This window comes from Podospora pseudoanserina, chromosome 1 (genome assembly GCF_035222485.1).
Source record: "Podospora pseudoanserina strain CBS 124.78 chromosome 1, whole genome shotgun sequence".
NCBI classification, from domain to species: Eukaryota; Fungi; Ascomycota; class Sordariomycetes; order Sordariales; family Podosporaceae; genus Podospora; species Podospora pseudoanserina.
In genome coordinates, this window is record NC_085920.1 from 3,009,505 (window position 1) to 3,027,194 (window position 17,690).

Here is a 17,690-nt window from a genome sequence, read left to right on the forward strand (position 1 = left end):
TGGGATATGGGGGAAAGTTCTCAGCTGCAACAGACTATGTGCGGTATCACGTCATCCACTATGGAAGGGAGTCTCTTGAAAGGTCAGAAAGCAAAGGAGGAAGTTGGAAGAGAAATCGAGAAGGGGTACGAAGGCAGGACACCACCAAGTTTTGGGGCTGTTCTGTGGCTTCTCAGCTCCTGTCACTTGACAAAGCGAGCACGAGGGCGAACCGAGCTTGACCAGCCTGGCAATGGCAATACGGAACCCTGGACCAAAGCACCATGCTCGGGAGCACGTCGGGAGTAGCACATGTCGGAAACGAGGTCAGGGGGGGTGGATACAAGGTGCACTTCTTCCCCCCTAGTGCTGCCAAAACCCAACCGTAGGTGGACTACCATCTGTGCTTGCTTGGACATGGGAGCCGAAGGAATCCTGGACGGCTTTCAAGATGGGACGAACAGGCCCCAAAACCTTCCACAAGAGGCAAACTCCCGCACGGTACCGCTCGCTGGCCGGCACAGCATGACCATGGCCCATCCGAGGCTACCGACTGTTGGGCAGTGGAGGGCTTGGTCATATTCATGTCATTTCTGCTTCCCACTGTGGCAGCCCGAAGACGAAGTGGCTTGAAGAGGCAGCTGGGAGCAAGCCCCAAGCGTGGACCCAACAAAAAATGTCGAAGGGAGCCAGCCGGCCATTGGGAAGTCCCCCGTCAGCTGGGGAAACCCACTGAGCATCAAGAACTGGCCGTCTTGGGAGTTGGGAGCGGGATGGCGAAAAGGCAGCAAGGACCCCCTCCTGGGTCCTTTGGCCGCGTATGTAGGTAGTACTCTCATGGAATAATAAGCAAAGACGAGACATTAACTACCCAGGTCAGAGTAGTGTGAGGTCAGTGAGGTCAGAGAGACAAGGGAGCGCTGCAGAGCATAGGATGCAGCGTAGTAAACGGATGGTACGTGGCCAGGGAAAAGTAGTGAGCTATTCTTAGCATATAAGGGACCACGTTTTAATCCTGCAGTGATCCAATTCATTAGCTTTTCAGGCTTACCGATCTTGGGGCCCATGGTAACGTGCCGTCGAAGCAGAGTCGCAGTTGAGCGCCGGCTCTGGTGATCGAGCAAGTGGAGGTAGTGTTGTAGTGGGACGCCCAGAGAACTACCCAAGTAGCGGTAGGGAGGCTGGTCCTGGTCCTGGTCCTCGTCCTGGGAGGAGGGGCACAACCTCTACGCCAACTTGTCCCGAAGACGCCAGATCGCTTTTGCTGGTCAACGACAGAACCAAGATATCCAACGACCAAGTCGAGCCCCCTCCAAAGTTCCAGAAATATCCCTGCCCCCAGGATTGTGACGGCATGGGGTGCCAACAAGCTGAGAAGCCGCCTGTCATGCGTAACGATCAATAGCGCACAGAAATATTAATCAGATTCCGTACACAAACATTGCAGGCGAGGAGGAGCTGCGGAACGGCAACCAAGCGAGATGGGTAGCGTACATCTGCTACGGAGAAAACATACATGTACGTACCAGCCCATGAACGGTGACGGTGACTCGGGGCGGGATGGACGTGGGGATAGAGGACTCCAGAGTACCACATCGAGCATGGATGGCAAAACGCCGGGGCTGCGAGGTTGCGCACGAAGAGAGTGATGAGGGGGAAATGTGAGACCAAACGGACGGAAGGGCCCTTTTTGAAATCCGTGATGAATCCCTCGAAACTCGAAACCAAACGTCGATTGGGTGATCAAGGTCAGTGGACTGGCCCGACGCAGACGGGACGAAACACCAAGCAAGTTCCTTTTCTGTGACTTTGTTTGGTGGGAGGTGCGTGACATAGATGAAAGACCTCCGTTTAATCAAGCCCTCGACGTTTCTGTTGGTCGAGAGGGTCACTCGCGCCGCGACGGGCGAGTCCGGCCATCGAATGCGGAAGGCCCTCCGACACTTAAGCCATGAGGGGTGTGTCACTGTCACTCGACTTTGTGATCATGGAGAAAATGGAAGCGACTGAATGAAGCGGAAGCGACAAACCCCGGCGAGAAAGATACCCAGGAAGTGGGGGCTGTCGGCGAGGTCCGAGCCAGCCCTGCTCTTCTCGCAAGGTTCCCGAGCAGACAAGAAAAGCGGGGTCGGGATCGGTCTGGTCGGCCAAGGAATTGTTCCGGAACTTTGTACCTGACCTCCTCTGATTGGCTGCAGACCGACTGCCGAATGACTAAGCGGGGCGCTCCACCGGGATTTTGGAATATCAACAGCAAGCAGCGAAAATTTGTTTCGGTTTCCTTTTCTTCTTTTTTTTTCTTCGTGCGGCGCCACGACCATTTCAAAACATTACCCGTGTTGCTCGAGTCCGATTCCTTCGGGGATTTCTATGTGACTCGCAGCGTCAGTCGTGGCACAGATCAATGAATTGCACGCCGATCTCTTCTACCAGTCAGCCCACCGAGGAGAACCCCTCCAGGGCTCGGTGGTGGTGTTGAGGTTGGACATAACTATTTTCTGTGACCTCTTGCGTGTGTGCCAATGTCTTGGTAGTCGTGTTCGATTTCCCAACGACTTTGGTTCTTCCTCCATCGTTACCAGGCTCTGGATTGTGATGAGGGAAGCTTGTCGTCAATGCCGTCTTTGCGGCGGCTATTGTCAACGGGTTTTACCAGGCATTGTGTTGGATGCTCAAACCGTTTATCCCGTTTCCAATGCCTTTCCAAGCACAACCAGGAAGACCACCAGCCATGCGTTTTAACCCGTCGATCCTATGATTGTTTATTTCTGTGGTTCCAGGAATGAGGTTGGGCGGTACAAGCCATCCCTCTTCTTCGAAGTGGGTGCTGGGTTAATTTATCCATATCTCTTTCACTGCCAACGCGTTATGCACAAGTGAGCTGGATTAGTGTACACCATCGAGCTGCCACCTCCTACATTGGGACGAAAAGAGAATGGTATCATGGATTCCTTATCGGAAAACCAGCTACTAAGACTGTTCGGTTGGCAAGAGACATTCCGACGCTTACCACCCCAGTCACGCTCATATCTATCATAATCTGGAGTCGATATGATTTCTCTCTCTGTCTCTGGAAATGGAAGCCCTCCAACTCCCCAACCCTCAGTCCGGACTGGGTAGCCTTGATTCGTACGGACTCTATTCATCACCGATCTTCTCGAGCTTGCCCATCTCACGCTTCTCCCCAGCCTCGCCCACTAACCGGACACGGTCCAGTCTCACCTTCTCGCTGTCACCGTCCCCGTCCACCACAAACAACACCAGACTGTTGATGTTCTGAAACTTCACATATCGTAAACTGATGTTGGCTGTGCCATCCGGGTTCCAATCCTTCTCCGAGAGCTCGATGGCCTGCGTGGCACTCATGTCCTCGGCCTCGTCAAACCCGAGGTTATGCGACTTGTTGGTAAACAGCTTGATGGTTTTGGGTCGCATGGGAGCTTCGTCATCGTCATCATCAGAGGGAGGCAATGAGGTGATCTGGAGATGGTCAGGTCAGTAGGATGCTCCTCTGTGCTGCGTTGGTTCCAGGGGAACGCACCTGAAGAGTGTGTAGCTTAATCATGGCCTGGAAAGGCAAAAAGAGCATCAGTTGCTCATCCGTGTCACTTTCCACCCAGTCCTTTGTGGCATTCTTTTGCCCTGACAGCGCACTTGGCCTGGACTTGTCAAGCAGGGTGCGCACACCCTCTGGGCCAGACTCAACGTTCAGAAGCTCGCAACGGTTGATCTCGATCTGATCTGTGATATCAGTGTAGCCGCGAGGCAGCTCCGCACCTCTCCAGGTCGCACCGCTACTGCTTGACCCTCCGGCGGCTCCTCCAGGGTTCTCGATAGCCTCTTGAAAATGCCCGCGGATGGTCTCAAGCATGCCCGAGAGCTTCTGCACATCTGCCCCTTTCACCCGGGAGGTAATCTGGCCATTTCGGAAATAGATAAAGGTTGGCAGAGAGGTGACGTTGTAGGCCTGGGCAATGTCCTTTTGGGTGTCGGTGTTGACCTTGATGAAGGCCAAGACGTTTTCGTGAGAGAGCTCCTCGGACGCCTTCTCGAAGATGGGCTTGATCGCCTTGCAAGGGCCACACCAGTCGGCATAGACTACAGAAACAAACGCCAGCTTCTTAGCAAGAGTTCGGGGTGCTAGATAGCATGAGGGTGGCCCATGTTGGGACAGCGACGCGCCAGAACACTTACAGTCTGCGACAACCAAAGCATTGGTTTGCAAGATGGTTTGGAACTGCGCTGAGGAGGTAACCTCTATCGGCCTGGAGTCGTGTGTTGACGACATGGCGGGCGACGAATATTATTTCCCCGGCGCTTTCGCGAAGGTGTTCGATAGGGTGCGGCGAGAGGGTTTCGGGCGAGTACCTATGTAATAAGTGTTGTCGATAGTTGATGGTCGATGGAAGAGTGCCCGGCGATGACAACAGAGCTCTGCCCCACGAAGAGACCCCTGCAAGGAACCAGCCGGTGGGGCCTAACCCTGAAGTGTCTTAGCGCGGGGTTTGGCTCTTGGCAGCTCTCTCGGAAACCCAGAGACCATCCGATGATGTTGAACAGAGAATTCTCTTTCTTGAACATTCCACATGTCTCATTCAGCTGAGCAATACACAAAAGCTTCCTAGACAACGCTACATAATACAGGAAAAACAGGTGTCGACATTGGTGTCTATCAGTCTGTATGGCATCACGGGTAGCTAACCGTCGAGCCAGGCTTGTCAACGGCTAACTGTTCAACGACGACAACAACTACATTGTCACCGGTGTGGATTTATGTCAATAAAGGCGTCGAATTTCAGCAAACAGTCTTCACCGTATCAATAGAAATATCTACATAATAGGACTTATCTCGCCTCTCTTTTTGGCAAAGTGCAGTTCGAATGAGACATGCGTCACAAGGGTTCGTTCCGGTTCCAAGCAGGGAAACCCATGGGTCACACAAACTACGTCATAAGACCACGCTCATAAGCACCTCCTCAAGATGCCCGACCCAGCACCCCGACCAGGTCTATGAAGGGGCAGATGATCCGCGAGATTCCATTATTAGTAGTAGTTTTCACTTCCCCTTGCCATCTGGTCTTTTCATCTCAACACCAGACAATCTTCCCTCACACAAAACCTTGTGTGCTTCGGGTTCTTGACTAGGCGATTTTAAGCAACAGTCTACGGCTCTAGTGCCGTTGCTGTGTCCTGCCATCGTTTCTAGGGACTGATCAATATCTCCATAACATTCCCCCTTCCAATTAACTCACCCTCGGAATCGACGTTACCTGGTAAACCGAATCCCATCTCCACCAGCCTCAGGTCGCTCTATCTAACACGATCTCCAGTCTCAATATCCATTACTATCCATCACCGCCACAACATCCACCACTCGCCCGTCATGGCCCTCTACGAACGCGACAAATCCCGCCACAAGAAGTACCTCTACCTCGACCCCCCTCGCCCCGGCCTCCACGAGCGCCGCCGCAAAGTAACCACCATCGTCCCGGCCGGGTACCCACCCCCCCCCGTTGTCCTCCAACCTCTTCCTCCCCCCCCCCCCCTCGGTTGTCCTTCAACCCCTCCTCCCTCCCCCCAGTAGTCGTCGAACCATGCCCCTCCCCTCCACCCCTCCACCCCTCCACCCCCAGCCCCAATAGAAGAAGACGACACAATCGACGTCATAGCCGTAGACGTCGACCCCTCAGAAACGTCCAAATCTTCCAAATCCCGCAAATCCCGCCGCAAAAGGCGTTCCCACTCCCCTCGCAGGGAAACTCGCGAAAGGGAGGTGATCATCGAGCGGGAACGGCTTGTCCCTTATGAGGTTCACGTGCCTTACCCTGTTGATAGGGAGCGGATTGTGGAGGTGGAAGTTCCGGTTCCTTACCCGGTGGAGAGGGAGAAGGTTGTTGAGGTGGAGGTGCCGATGCCGTATCCGGTTGAGAAGGAGAAGGTGGTGGAGGTGGAGGTGCCGGTGCCGTATGAGGTTCAGGTGCCGGTGCCGTATGAGGTTCAGGTGCCGGTGCCGTATGAGGTCAAGGTGCCGGTTCCGATGCTGCCGGCGCCGAGGACGCCGAGCCCGCCGTTGAGGAAGAGGGAGACGTATAGGTATGTTGAGGGGTTGGAGAGTAAGATTCCGATGAGGGAGGTCAGGGGGGTGGACGGGTTGGAGAATAGGAGGCCGGAGAGTGGGATTAGGGGGGTGGAGGGGTTGGAGAGTAGGATTCCGATGAGGGAGGTGAGAGGGGTGGAAGGGTTGGATAGGAGGGGGCCGGAGAGTGGCATTAGGGGGGTGGAGGGACTTGAAAGTAAGAGGCCGGAGAGTGGTATTAGAGGTGTGGATGGATTGGAAAATCGGAGACCGGAGAGTGGAATCAGAGGCGTGGATGGATTAGAAAATCGGAGGCCGGAAAGTGGAATCAGGGGCGTGGATGGCTTGGAAAGTCGGAGGCCGGAGAGTGGAATCAGAGGTGTCGAGGGGCTTGAAAGCAAGGTCCCTACTGGAGGTATCAGAGGAGTGGAAGGGCTGGAGAGTCATGTTCCTAAGGGAGGTATCAGAGGAGTAGAAGGAACCGAGAGTAGAGTCCCTAGGGAAAGCATTAGGGGTGTGGACGGATTGGAAAGCAGGGTTCCTACTGGTGGCATTCGGGGTGTGGAGGGCATGGAAAGCAGAGTGCCACGTGAAAGTATTAGGGGCGTTGAGGGTATGGAGAGGAGAGTACCGCGAGACAGTATTAGAGGTGTTGAAGGCATGGAAAGCAGGGTACCAAGAGATAGTATCAGGGGCGTCGAAGGCATGGAAAGTAGGGTTCCCCGGGACAGCATCAGGGGTGTCGAAGGAATGGAAAGCAGAGTCCCCAGAGATAGCATTCGCGGCGTCGAGGGTATGGATAGCAGAGTGCCTCGAAGCAGTGTGAGAAGGCTGAGCAGGATGAGGGATAGGAGCTGCGATAGTCAGAGCTCTGTGGATGAGAGGGACAGGGTGAGGATTACAGTTGCGGAGAGGGAGCGGGAGAGGATAAGAAGGGAGAGTTCGGTGTCGAGTGCGGGAGGCAGGGAGTACAGGCACGAACGTCGTGGCGGATGTGATTGCCACCACTACTATGGCCATGGTCGACACGGGCCTGATTGCGAGCATATCCATATTCACAGCAGAGAGAGGATTTATGAGAGAGACAGGAATAGTGACGTCAGTCTCATGAGGGAGGAGTCTCGAGGACGGTATGGGGATTTTAGGTGTTGAACAAGGATGGACGTGTTATGAGTTATGAGTGTTTTCCTTTGGGTTGGAATTTGGCTGTCTATACGCTAGGGCCCGGAAATGCTTTTGTATATGAGATACGACATGACGTACTTTATGATGCTATCTCAATGACAGTAACGACCGCTTCCTAGGTACGGATATATTTAATATACCCAAAAGATATTAGGCCCACATGATGCCGGACATGGAAACTCTTCTCAAACTTAGTCGTCAATGTTCTTCGGGAATATGTCTCTGCTGTTGTTAAGATCAAGATTAGTGAACTGACCAGTTGGTGTAAGAGCTCATCAGAAAGGTTGATGGATCTACCAAGCTCGCGGACGACTGAAATGAGAAGCATGTTTGGCAACCAGAGCTGCAAATATCATGACTGAAAAGTTAATATCATACAGGCTTGGAGGGAATACTCGAAAAGCACAAGCCGCATCCATGTGATAGACTTGCCGACACTGGTCTTACCGGGCCCAATAGTTTGACGAGCTTGTGGGTGTAGATGCCTGTTGTTATGTTTTGCAGAATCATAATTGAGCTTCTTCCTATGGGATGAGTTATGACCTCACGGTGATGAAGAGTGTAAATAATGAGCCAACGGAGTCAGGAAAAAACCAGTTCCTCTTGGAAGACATGCTTCAGTCGAAATCAAGGCTAAGACGGGCCGTCCTACAAAGTATGTTTGCTTGATGGTGTTCTTATAGCGATAGGAGGTCCCACCCTGGAATGTTCTGAGCCTCACCCTAAAAAGGAGTTTGAGAATGCAAGGTAAATGAATACACAGGATGGTACAGGCATATTTGTCGCGCTCTACAGAACTGAAGCACGCGATCACGCGATGGAAGTGGGCTAGGTCGCGCAGTTGACGCGCTTGCACGTGATTAGAGCCCTTGCTCCGAACCATTCCTGGCAATTTTTGGTGCCGATCAACCGCACAGGCCAGCATCCTGAAACGATGCCTGAGACTTGACACAACGACGCTTCCATCCATTCCTTGCATCTGGACAGCTGATGTTTCAGGCCTTTTTCTCCTCAGGACACCATATTATTTACGGCATTGATGCCACGGGAGAATCCAGTGCTTGACTCGGTCTCGTGCTCGCAGCCGCGGACTTGCGAGCTTGCCAGGTCTTGACTGACTGACGGACAGATAAACGCAGACGGCGACATCCAGACAATTTGAGGCCATCTTGCCGCCTCTCGCACCAGATGCGACTCAGATCGGGTTCGGAGATAGTAGATGCCTTTACCAAATGAAAAGCCGACTTCAGCCCGGTTCAGTCATCAAACATAGATCTTCAGTTGGGCTCTGTATCGGTGGCCGTCTGATTCCTCAGAATCGGATCATTCTCCATGAATTACCCAAAGCCAGATCGACCAATCGACATCCTGAATGCATTTCCCCAGCCTGGGCAACAACCTCTTGGGATGCAAGATTCGGACGATGAACGCATCGGCAAGCTTTGGGCCGGCCACCGGGTCAGCAAGTTGGAACATCAAGGCCTTGATCTACGGCCACAAGCGGCTTCCAGAAGGCCTCCAGAATATAAAAAGCAACACCGGTGATTGTTTGAAACCTCGATACGATGAACCCTGAAGATCATTGCAGACTCTGAAGCTGTTTGTTCGCAGGTGGCTGATCGTTCGTGTCACTGACCAGAGATCTCTTGCAGCCATGTCAGCCCAAGAAACAAAACCAGGAACCCAACGCGGCCTGATCTCTCAGCCTCGAGTGTTTCTTTTGGATGTGTCAATCCAAGCTTGGGAGGTGTGAGGCTGGCTGGACTTTGATGTTGTATTTCAGGGGGCTCTAGCCGCGAGAGGCAAACCAATCAGAACTCATCACGGGCTTCTAAGTCTATGTGAGAAAACAACCACGGCATGCGAAACTTGCACCGAATGAAGAATGACTTGCAGAAACAAATCGATTCCATCGGGGCATCCAATTGCGGTTCGAAACCGTTACGCCAGCTGAGAAAGTTGTTGATTGCGACATGTTGACGAGGACAAAGATGCCCCAGCCAATTCCGCGATGCCACATCACGCACGTAACCCAACCTGCCATCGCAAGGTCAATCCTTGCCCGGCCTTCCTGTTCTCTCGACGGCCGTTGGCCGATTGAGACGGGCACGAAGCTCCGAAAAGGGGGGATAATCTGCGAGCTTTCCCGTCCTCCAGCATCGACAAAAGTTGGAACTTGCTCACCGCCATTCACAACATGACAGACACCTGCCATCCCAAGTGGTTGACCAAGATTCGACAAATTGCGATGGAAAATGCAGGTACTGTGGGGGATCTTATTGGATGCCGTTTGCGTGTGTGAAATCCGGGTTTTGTGGAGCCTTTGACCGGAGGATAACCGTGGCTGCCCATGCAGCCGTGGGGGAAACGGAGCACCAGCCGGGCCAAATAAACGTCCACCGTGCCGAACTCCGGATGCCGTCATCATGAGCCCGGAAAGCTATGGAGAGTTCTGACGACTTACTTTACAAATATATGTGAAGGTTTTGTTGATGAACGTTGAGCTGTATGCTTTGATTCGAGGCCTCACTGGCGAATCATATCCACGGAGCAGGTTCCGATGACCATCGAAGAGCCTGCCTACTCAAGAGATCCGGCATTCATGTTCATAGGGTGCCATTAGAAAACAGGATCCTGGATGCTCTCTCACAACAACCCCAAAGCATCAGGTCATGTTGATGGTCAAGTCTCCATTCCTATTTCCCACTTATGGATCTGATCATGCCCAGCAGCATAGCAAGGAGTTGTAAATGCCAACCAACACTATCAACTCATGTGGCCAGGTGGTAAGGATAACCAGGTTGTACAGCTTGCGCGCTCCCTGTGTGTGACAGAGGCCTCTGCCAGCAGGCGCCAAAGTGACAACTTTGTTTCCATAATTGGTGGTGTGGTATCTAAATGTTGACGGGTCCTACGGCTAGAAAGACCGCCGATGACATTTTGACGATGATATGCAGTTGGGACGCAGGCTTTCAATACTTTCAAACCCGTCTTTGTCACAAGCGTGCCGCCTTGTCAAAGTTCTTGTCAAGGGCTGGCAGAAGGGCTTGTTAAACTTCTGGCTTGTGATGTACCTGCAGAAGCCGCAAGGGATTACAATTGGACTCCTGCATGATACATTTGTCGCTAAAAACTAGCGCTGTTGAGAGTGAATGTGGGGTTGCCGTTAGAGGGGCATCACGACGACAGTCCACATTGATGGGGCATGGCGGATTGGTAGGACGGAGATTGGTCCCTTTTGAGATGCTGGTTTATTACCACCTCGCTCTCACATGCGATGTTGAAGTCAGCGGGCAGCAGGAAGATGAGTGAGACGGTGATATACCTAAACAAAACAGACTTAAACGTCATTCGGAGTTGAGTTTACAAAAAGGCTTAACTGAGCCTCGGTAACACTTGCGGGTGTTTGGGCGGCGGCGAGTGGAACGGCCAAAACTGCAACCTTGTTCCTTGAATCAAATATTGGCCGGGGTTCTGGGCGGGAGGGTTGAGATGTTGCGGGGAGGCGAGGGTCGATTGCAACCCCTACCAAGAAAACATTCAACGGTCATCACGCAAATCCCGTCTTTTGAGTCGAGCATCATCAAGACCTGAGATGTCTGGATGACACTCTGGATGACACCCGCGGGCCCGGTTTCGGAGGCAGAAATCATGATATAAAAACCACAAAACTTTAAGCCAGCCAGATCTGCGGCCCGGCTAATATCATGTTTCAGAGACACAAATACCAGACCTTGAGGTCTAAGCTGTAGGAGGGCTGAATAGCGAGGTCCTTCATTGCGGACGCTGCCATCCACCATATCAAGAGCAGCATTGTCCATGGCGTGTACACACCAGATATCCGATCTATAGAGGCATTCAAAAGAGGCGCCGGCTGAGCTGGAGCCAAGGACCCAAGGTAAGCGGTTCCTCTGGCCGGAGATTAGGACAAGCACTCGTGATCTTATCAAGGACCCCAGCCCAGAGCGTGGTGGAGGGGTCGGGAAGTCTGGGGTTCGGGATTTAGGGGCAGGAGTGGAGCGCCAGCAGCCGCAGGTGCCACGGCAAGCGCCAGAATGAGGCCAGAGCTCTGCGGGTTGCAGCACTCGCCGTCCTGCCGTGCGATCCAATTTTGAATTCTGACAAAGCCCGCCTGTCGTCCGCGGGGGGCACACACACCTGAAGTGGCTGTCTGGACCCTTTCTCGTCTCGGTTCCGGTTCCAGTTTCTAGTTCCAGTTCCAGTTCCAGTTCCAGGAGCTTTCTTTTAGACGCAAAGCCTCAGATTCACGACTCGTACGCCGCAGGTTGGGGTGAGCAAGAGCCTTCTGTCCCTGCTGCCAGTGTCACCACTTACCACCACCAAGCGACGCCCAGCGGACTGGACACCCGAGCCTCTAGCGCGCGCCGGCCGGGATCTTTGCCAGGTGCATTTCCTGCAAGAGCACGAGCACCAGGGGGGGGAAGGGGATCCCTTTTCTCTCTCTCCAGGACTGCCTACTGCATATCCTTCATCTTTTCTTCATGGTCGTCCGTTGACCACCAACCGACTCCCATTGCACGGCGTCGACCCGTGCTACCATCGCCGTCACTTGCAGTTGCTGCGCGCGCTTCCCCTCGATTCTCGGCAGCGGCAACACAGGCGACAGTCCTGGCTACTGAATCGAATTTAATCTATGCGACGTTGATCAGGGTCTCCCAGGCAGCTCGAAACCACGGCGAGTTGTCCTGCGTCTTGTTGACGGGACCCCCCTTTCACTTCTCCGACCAATTGGCCAAGGCCTCGACCTGTCTGTCGCTGAGCGGACCATGTCACAGCTCGACCACGACCAACATCACCACCACCCCGACGGCCGCTCTTCTGTGGCCTCAACTCCACCCCGATCTATGGACTCTTCTTTCCAGGACAGCCCTACTATTGGGAGAACACAAGTACTGACCCACGGCTACTCGTCCAATAGCCCATCTTCCTCGCCCTTGTCGGCGGCGAACCCTAGGTATGACAGTGCCCTCGTTGTCTATTGCTTCCTTTTTTTTCGAATCACTCGCCTGCGTTTTGAGTTTGTTTGGTTGTTGCGTTGTCTCTTTCACATCGTTTCTTTCTTCTTGTGCCCATTGGCTCTCCTTGATGCCTAGCCTGGGTTGGGGACCGGCTTGTTTTTGGTCTTCTCTGCATTTTCTTTTGTTCGGGCATCTTCCTCTCCACAGACTGGGTCTGCAGCTCGCATGTAGCCAGTCGACGTTGACAAAGGGCGAATCAATCCTCGTGGTTGGAGGAGCTTGACATTGGCATTGCCGGCTCCAGAGACACAGCTTGACGCCAACCGCGGGCTAGTCTGGCGTTTATGCTGCTGTGGTGCGACTATTCGTGCCAGGTGCTGCAGTGTCCACAAAATACTGATCCAATCTCTTTGATCGATACAGGTCCAGGCCGAAACCCGCACCGAGCCCGTTGCACTCGAGCAGCGTTGTTTCTCCGCCCACGAGTCCCGGCCCAACGAGAGCCGAGTTCCCATCTGCAGCCTCCGTCCCACGGATTGTAACGACGGCCCCCGAGGACCGCCAGGCGCAGGCATCCGAGAAAACATACTTTAACAGTGACTCCTCGGGTAGCACCACCCCAGAGGAGAGAAGTCCAGGGTTCGTGACAATGGAGACCTCCCATGCCCACACCCCGCGCTCCTGGCGCCAAAGACTGTTGCCACACATGATTCCAGGCCAGCGTGCTAACCATCCACCCACCAGACCGGCTCCCTCTTCCTCCCAGCAGTTCCCGAATGAGGCGCGCAGTGCCTCCGACCCCGTCGTAGCCGCCAAGGGCCCCTCAGGAGGACTTACTCAAAGCCAGTCTACACCCTCGATCATGGCCGGTCCGTCGAGCGTGCGGGCAGAGCCCGCCAAGGGTCCAGCGAGAAACTCTTCCATGGATTCCGCCATTTCTCAAATTTCATCGAGGTCGACTCCGAATAAGACGCCGCAGGACGCTGCTGGGTCGACGGATATTGCACACCTAATCAAGACGGCCGGCAGTGCCGAAGCGGTCATTCAGTACTTGTTGAAGGAAAAACAGTCCCAATCGCAACAAAATTCGCAGTTATGGCGGCTTGTTGACAAGCAAAGGGCCATGATTCTAGGCCTTAATAAGGATCTGGAGCGGGCGTTGAAGGACAAAGAAAAGTACAGGAAAAAGCTGAAGGAAGTTCTAGGTGACGCAGAAGCACCGTTTGTCCCGGCCGTTCCAGCGGCGAGCTCCATGCAAGGGCCAGCCAGACACGAAACCGGCGAAGCGAGTGCCATTCCAAAGGAGCGGGTGTTGGAAGTTCCTGCGTCACCAGGCTTGGACGCCCCAAAGCATTCGCCGATTGATGTTTCGATGGCCCCGTACCCAATCACTCCGCCGGCCGATCAAATGACTTTGCTTCTGCCGCCATCAACCGTTGGCGATTTGCTTGACCCGTCTCATTCGATGCCAAAGGCAAGCGAGCACGCCCTCGACCAATACGACCACGAGGCCCAAGAAAGAGAAGCCGAAGAGGCTGCTAAGGAGACAACCGACGATCAAGTTGACTTGCGCATCAACCTCGATTTACCGCCCTCTCGTCAGACACCCCGAGAACCCCCCAAGATGCCCCCGCCAAAATTGCCTGTCGGATTGCCAGATCGGTCGCCCAAGCCGGAAGACGGCGTCTCGAAGTTCCCGTTACCCCCTGCCCCACCGCCACGGAAACCACCTCCGGCACCGCTCCAATTGAAAAATATGAATCCAACGCCGGCGATAGTTGCGCCGGAGGAGGCTGAGACCGATACAGATTACGACGATATACTAGAAGTAGATGAGATTCCGCATCATGAACGGAGAGGACGCCGAAGGACACGAGAGGAGGACGAGCGAGACCGTGAGATCATGGCCCAAAAGGAGGCCGAGATGCGCAGCTTGTCCAAGAAGAGCAAAAAGAGCAGCAGTCGGAAGAACACACCAGAAGAGGAGCCACCACTTCCCGCGGAGATGCCCGAGATGCCCGCGAGCCCTAGGTTGGTTCAAACTACCAAGGTGCTCCCACCTCGGGAACCAGCGTCTCTGGCTGGTGTTCTCAGTGGGAACTCGGATTCTCTGGCACCGCCCATGGCATTGATGAGCCCAGGTCTTCCCGCGAGCCCAAGGCCGATGCCTCTGAAGTCACCAGTTACTTCGCCACCGCTCTCGCCCTTGGGGATTTCAACATTTGCCGGAGCACCTTTATCTCCTCGACCACCACGTGCGCCCATCCCACTCCCTCCCAATACCCCTCTATACTCACCAGGACCTGTAGGAGAACCATTAGCGCTCAAATCACCAAGGCCGCTCCTCATCGTCAAGCAAGAGGCCCAAATCAGTGGTGAAGCGAGCCCAACCAGTTCTACAATGGATAGCCCTCTAGAAAGAACCAAGATTTTCAAGGGCTTTGTGACGGAGGAGTACCCAGACCTCCTGCTTCCACCCAACGCCCTTCCTCACATCACTCTCAAGGTTGCATCTTCGCGGATGAAACCTTCGAGGGCCAGTCTGCTTTCTTTGACGCAGCTCGAAGAGGACCCCGTTTTCACACTGGCGGTTTCGTCAAGGGCTGATGGTGGTGAGCTGTGGCGGGTTGAGAAAGACACTGCGTCACTTGCGAAGCTGGACTCGAGGCTTAAGCAATGTCCCGCATTTACTGCCAAGACTCCAGACAGATCTCTTTTCAGCGGTCATGCCCCTGCCAAACTTGATGCTCGGCGTGTGGCCCTGAATCAATATCTGGAGGAATTGCTCAACACGCCCCTGGATACCGCCACAGCACTCGAGTTGTGCAAGTATCTCTCTTCCAACACTTTGCCACCCAACGCAGATGAGACTGGAAGCTCGAGAAGTGACGCCAATACCGAATCGCAACGCACTGGGCCAGGCGGCAGACCTTTCCGGACTGGGTATTTAACCAAGCGAGGCAAGAACTTTGGCGGTTGGAAAGCCCGGTATTTTATTCTTGACGGGCCACTACTCAAGTACTATGAGACACCAGGCGGTGCACACCTGGGTACAGTAAAACTCCAAAAGGCTCAGATTGGAAAGCAATCTCATCACAACAACGACGGTTCCCCCGCTCGTCCCAAAGACGATGAGGCTGAGAACCAGTACCGCCATGCTTTTCTGATCTTGGAACGGAAAAAGAAAGACCCCAACAGCACCACGAGGCATGTTTTGTGTGCTGAGAGTGATCTGGAGCGTGATCAATGGGTCGATGCTTTGCTTCGCTGGGTGGATTATGAGGATCCAGAGGACGAGGATAACGCGAAGAAGGAACACCCCCACGATCGACACTCGGCACACGCCGACCGTGCCAACGCCTCGAAGAAGAAGGGTCAAGGCAAGCAGAATTCGATTGCTGACGATAAGCTCATCGGAGTCAGCTATGAGGCCACGAGGCAAGGCGATTCTCCCCAAGGCGTGCCTATCAAGGGTGCGCCATCCGGGCAAGATCACGAATCGACTCACAGCCAGTCAACGGCATCTTCGTACACGATCTCTGGACCTCGGGATCCCCAGATGATGACATCTTCTGAATCGTGGGGCAACAAGCTAGCCATGGCCACGCAACAGCTTAGCCAGGAGGAGAAGAAGGCGAGGAAACGCAGCTTTTTCGGATTCGGTCCCAAGGCCAGAAACTCCGGTGATGGACAAGATTCAATCTTTGGTAGTGACGGTGGCAGCATTGCCAACGGACAGACTGGCAACGGGTACAACGGCCCTGTGCGCCAGGTATTTGGTGCCAGTCTTGCCGAGGCCGTGCGCTACTGTGCCCCAGCTGACGTTCGGGTACCGCTCCCTGCTGTCGTCTACAGATGCATCCAATATTTGGAGCACAAGAATGCCACCTCTGAGGAGGGCATCTTCCGTCTAAGCGGGTCCAGTGTCGTCATCAAGCAGCTTAAGGAACGTTTCAATACCGAGGGCGACATTAATTTGGTGACCGATCCGCAGTATTACGATATTCACGCGGTTGCGTCTCTGCTCAAGCTCTACCTCCGCGAGCTTCCGATTACGATCCTGACAAACGACCTGCGTCTGGAGTTCATCGCCACCATAGAAATCACGAACCAGAAGCAGAAGCATGCTCTTTTGGCCGAGCTTGTGGATCGTCTCCCTCAAGCCAACGCTGCTCTTTTGAAGTATTTAATTTCGTTCTTGATCAAGATCATCAACAATGCCAGCGTCAACAAGATGACAGTGCGAAACGTCGGCATTGTTTTCTCCCCGACCTTGAACATCCCCGCTCCTATTTTTGCAGCTTTCTTGCAGAACTTTGAGCCCATCTTTGGCGTCGACCCTACTGAATATGAGCTGCCTACTACTGAGCCCGACAATCTTCAGCCACAACCGCGCCGCCCATCACTCCCATCCTCCTTCACCTCGGATGCGCCACGGCGTCCTTCGGATCCAAGGCCGTCAACCTCACACAGCGATTCCCCTCACAGACACCGTTTAATGGAGTCATTGGATAGTCTGCCAAACAGGAGCACGCCCACGCCACCTCCCCTGTCGATGCAGCAAATGGCACAGATGAATGCTGCGACAATGCACTCGAGGAGCACGCCCACCCCTCCACCTCAGCGCCCGGGTGTGGTGTACGAGCCCCAGCTCATGGCGCCACCCCAGCAACAGCAGCAAGGTGGTCACTTTTCCATGAGGCCAGCGTACGAAGGCAGTTTCAATGCGCCCCCTCCCAACTTTGACCCTACGCAGATGCAGCATCCAGGGGCGTTGAGGCCATCACCGGGTTATGACAGGCCGGTGTATGAGAGCGGATTGTCGCCAGCGCCGTACGAGCACTCTTATAAGAATAGGAGGGAGAGCTCGATGTTTATGGGGAATTTGAATCAGCAGCCGAGTAAGAGTCGGTTGAGAGAGTGATTTTTGGAGGTTTCAAAACAGTTAATATTTTTTTGGCGATTCTGGGTTTATATTTGGGGTCAGATGTACAAGGGGGGGGCGTGTTTGGATTGTTTTTGTTGTTGCTGTTTTTTTCTCTTTTTTCTTTCTCTTTTTGGAAAGATTTCGCTTGCAAGATACCAATTTTTTTATTTTTTTGTCAAGTTGTTGGAGATTCTGTTTTTTTTTGGAATCAAGTTGGTTTGGGTTGTATATGAGAGAGGTACGCTGGCAGTAAATATCGCCACGGCATCCTTTGCGGTCGTCATTCTTCTCTCCCTTCTTTTCGGCCAACTAACTCAGTTGGTCGAACTAACTCAGTTGGCCGAAGAGAAGGGAGAGATGACCACTGCAAAGGATGCCGTGGCGATATTTGCTGTCCGCGTACCTCTCTCAGATATCTACTGCCAACGTACTTTTATATATTATATATTATGAAGCGAACATTGAATGGGGGAATAGGGGGGCGGGAGGGGTGCGTATACAGTAATGCTGATGTTATTAAAAGTTTTACAAAAGTTGAGGACTT

The 17,690-nt window shown here is 53.6% G+C and overlaps 3 protein-coding genes across 3 annotated transcripts; 2 read left to right on the forward strand and 1 right to left on the reverse strand.

The window, feature by feature from the left end:
* Positions 1-2,952: 2,952 nt before the first annotated feature.
* On the reverse strand, positions 2,953-4,811 carry txl1 (Thioredoxin-like protein 1). Its single transcript, XM_062942114.1, has 3 exons — positions 4,174-4,811; positions 3,521-4,077; positions 2,953-3,459 (listed from the first exon to the last, which is right to left on the reverse strand). Exons 1-3 carry the CDS (start codon positions 4,265-4,267, stop codon positions 3,118-3,120), a joined length of 993 nt encoding a protein of 330 aa, XP_062805036.1. The 5' UTR covers positions 4,268-4,811; the 3' UTR covers positions 2,953-3,117.
* Positions 4,812-4,960: 149 nt separating this feature from the next.
* On the forward strand, positions 4,961-7,207 carry QC764_108510 (uncharacterized protein; the record flags this gene model as incomplete). Its single annotated transcript, XM_062942115.1, has 3 exons — positions 4,961-4,985; positions 5,310-5,494; positions 5,564-7,207. The coding sequence occupies 3 exons, from the start codon at positions 4,961-4,963 to the stop codon at positions 7,205-7,207; spliced, it is 1,854 nt and encodes a 617-aa protein (XP_062805037.1).
* A 4,182-nt stretch (positions 7,208-11,389) lies between these two features.
* BEM3 (Rho GTPase activating protein) lies at positions 11,390-17,143 on the forward strand (the record flags this gene model as incomplete). The annotated part of the gene is made up of 4 exons (XM_062942116.1): positions 11,390-12,215; positions 12,643-12,858; positions 12,964-14,474; positions 14,529-17,143. The coding sequence occupies exons 1-4, from the start codon at positions 12,028-12,030 to the stop codon at positions 17,141-17,143; spliced, it is 4,530 nt and encodes a 1,509-aa protein (XP_062805038.1). The 5' UTR covers positions 11,390-12,027.
* Positions 17,144-17,690: the final 547 nt, after the last annotated feature.

What these genes read in the sequence shown, in the direction of transcription:
- txl1 (XM_062942114.1), bottom strand. Translation starts at nt 4,267, where the DNA reads ATGTCGTCAACACACGACTCCAGGCCGATAGAGGTTACCTCCTCAGCG. An exon ending in TGCTTTGGTTGTCGCAGACT is followed by an intron (nt 4,078 to 4,173) that starts GTAAGTGTTCTG and finishes TTGTTTCTGTAG; the next exon opens with TCTATGCCGACTGGTGTGGC. An exon ending in TTAAGCTACACACTCTTCAG is followed by an intron (nt 3,460 to 3,520) that starts GTGCGTTCCCCT and finishes GACCATCTCCAG; the next exon opens with ATCACCTCATTGCCTCCCTC.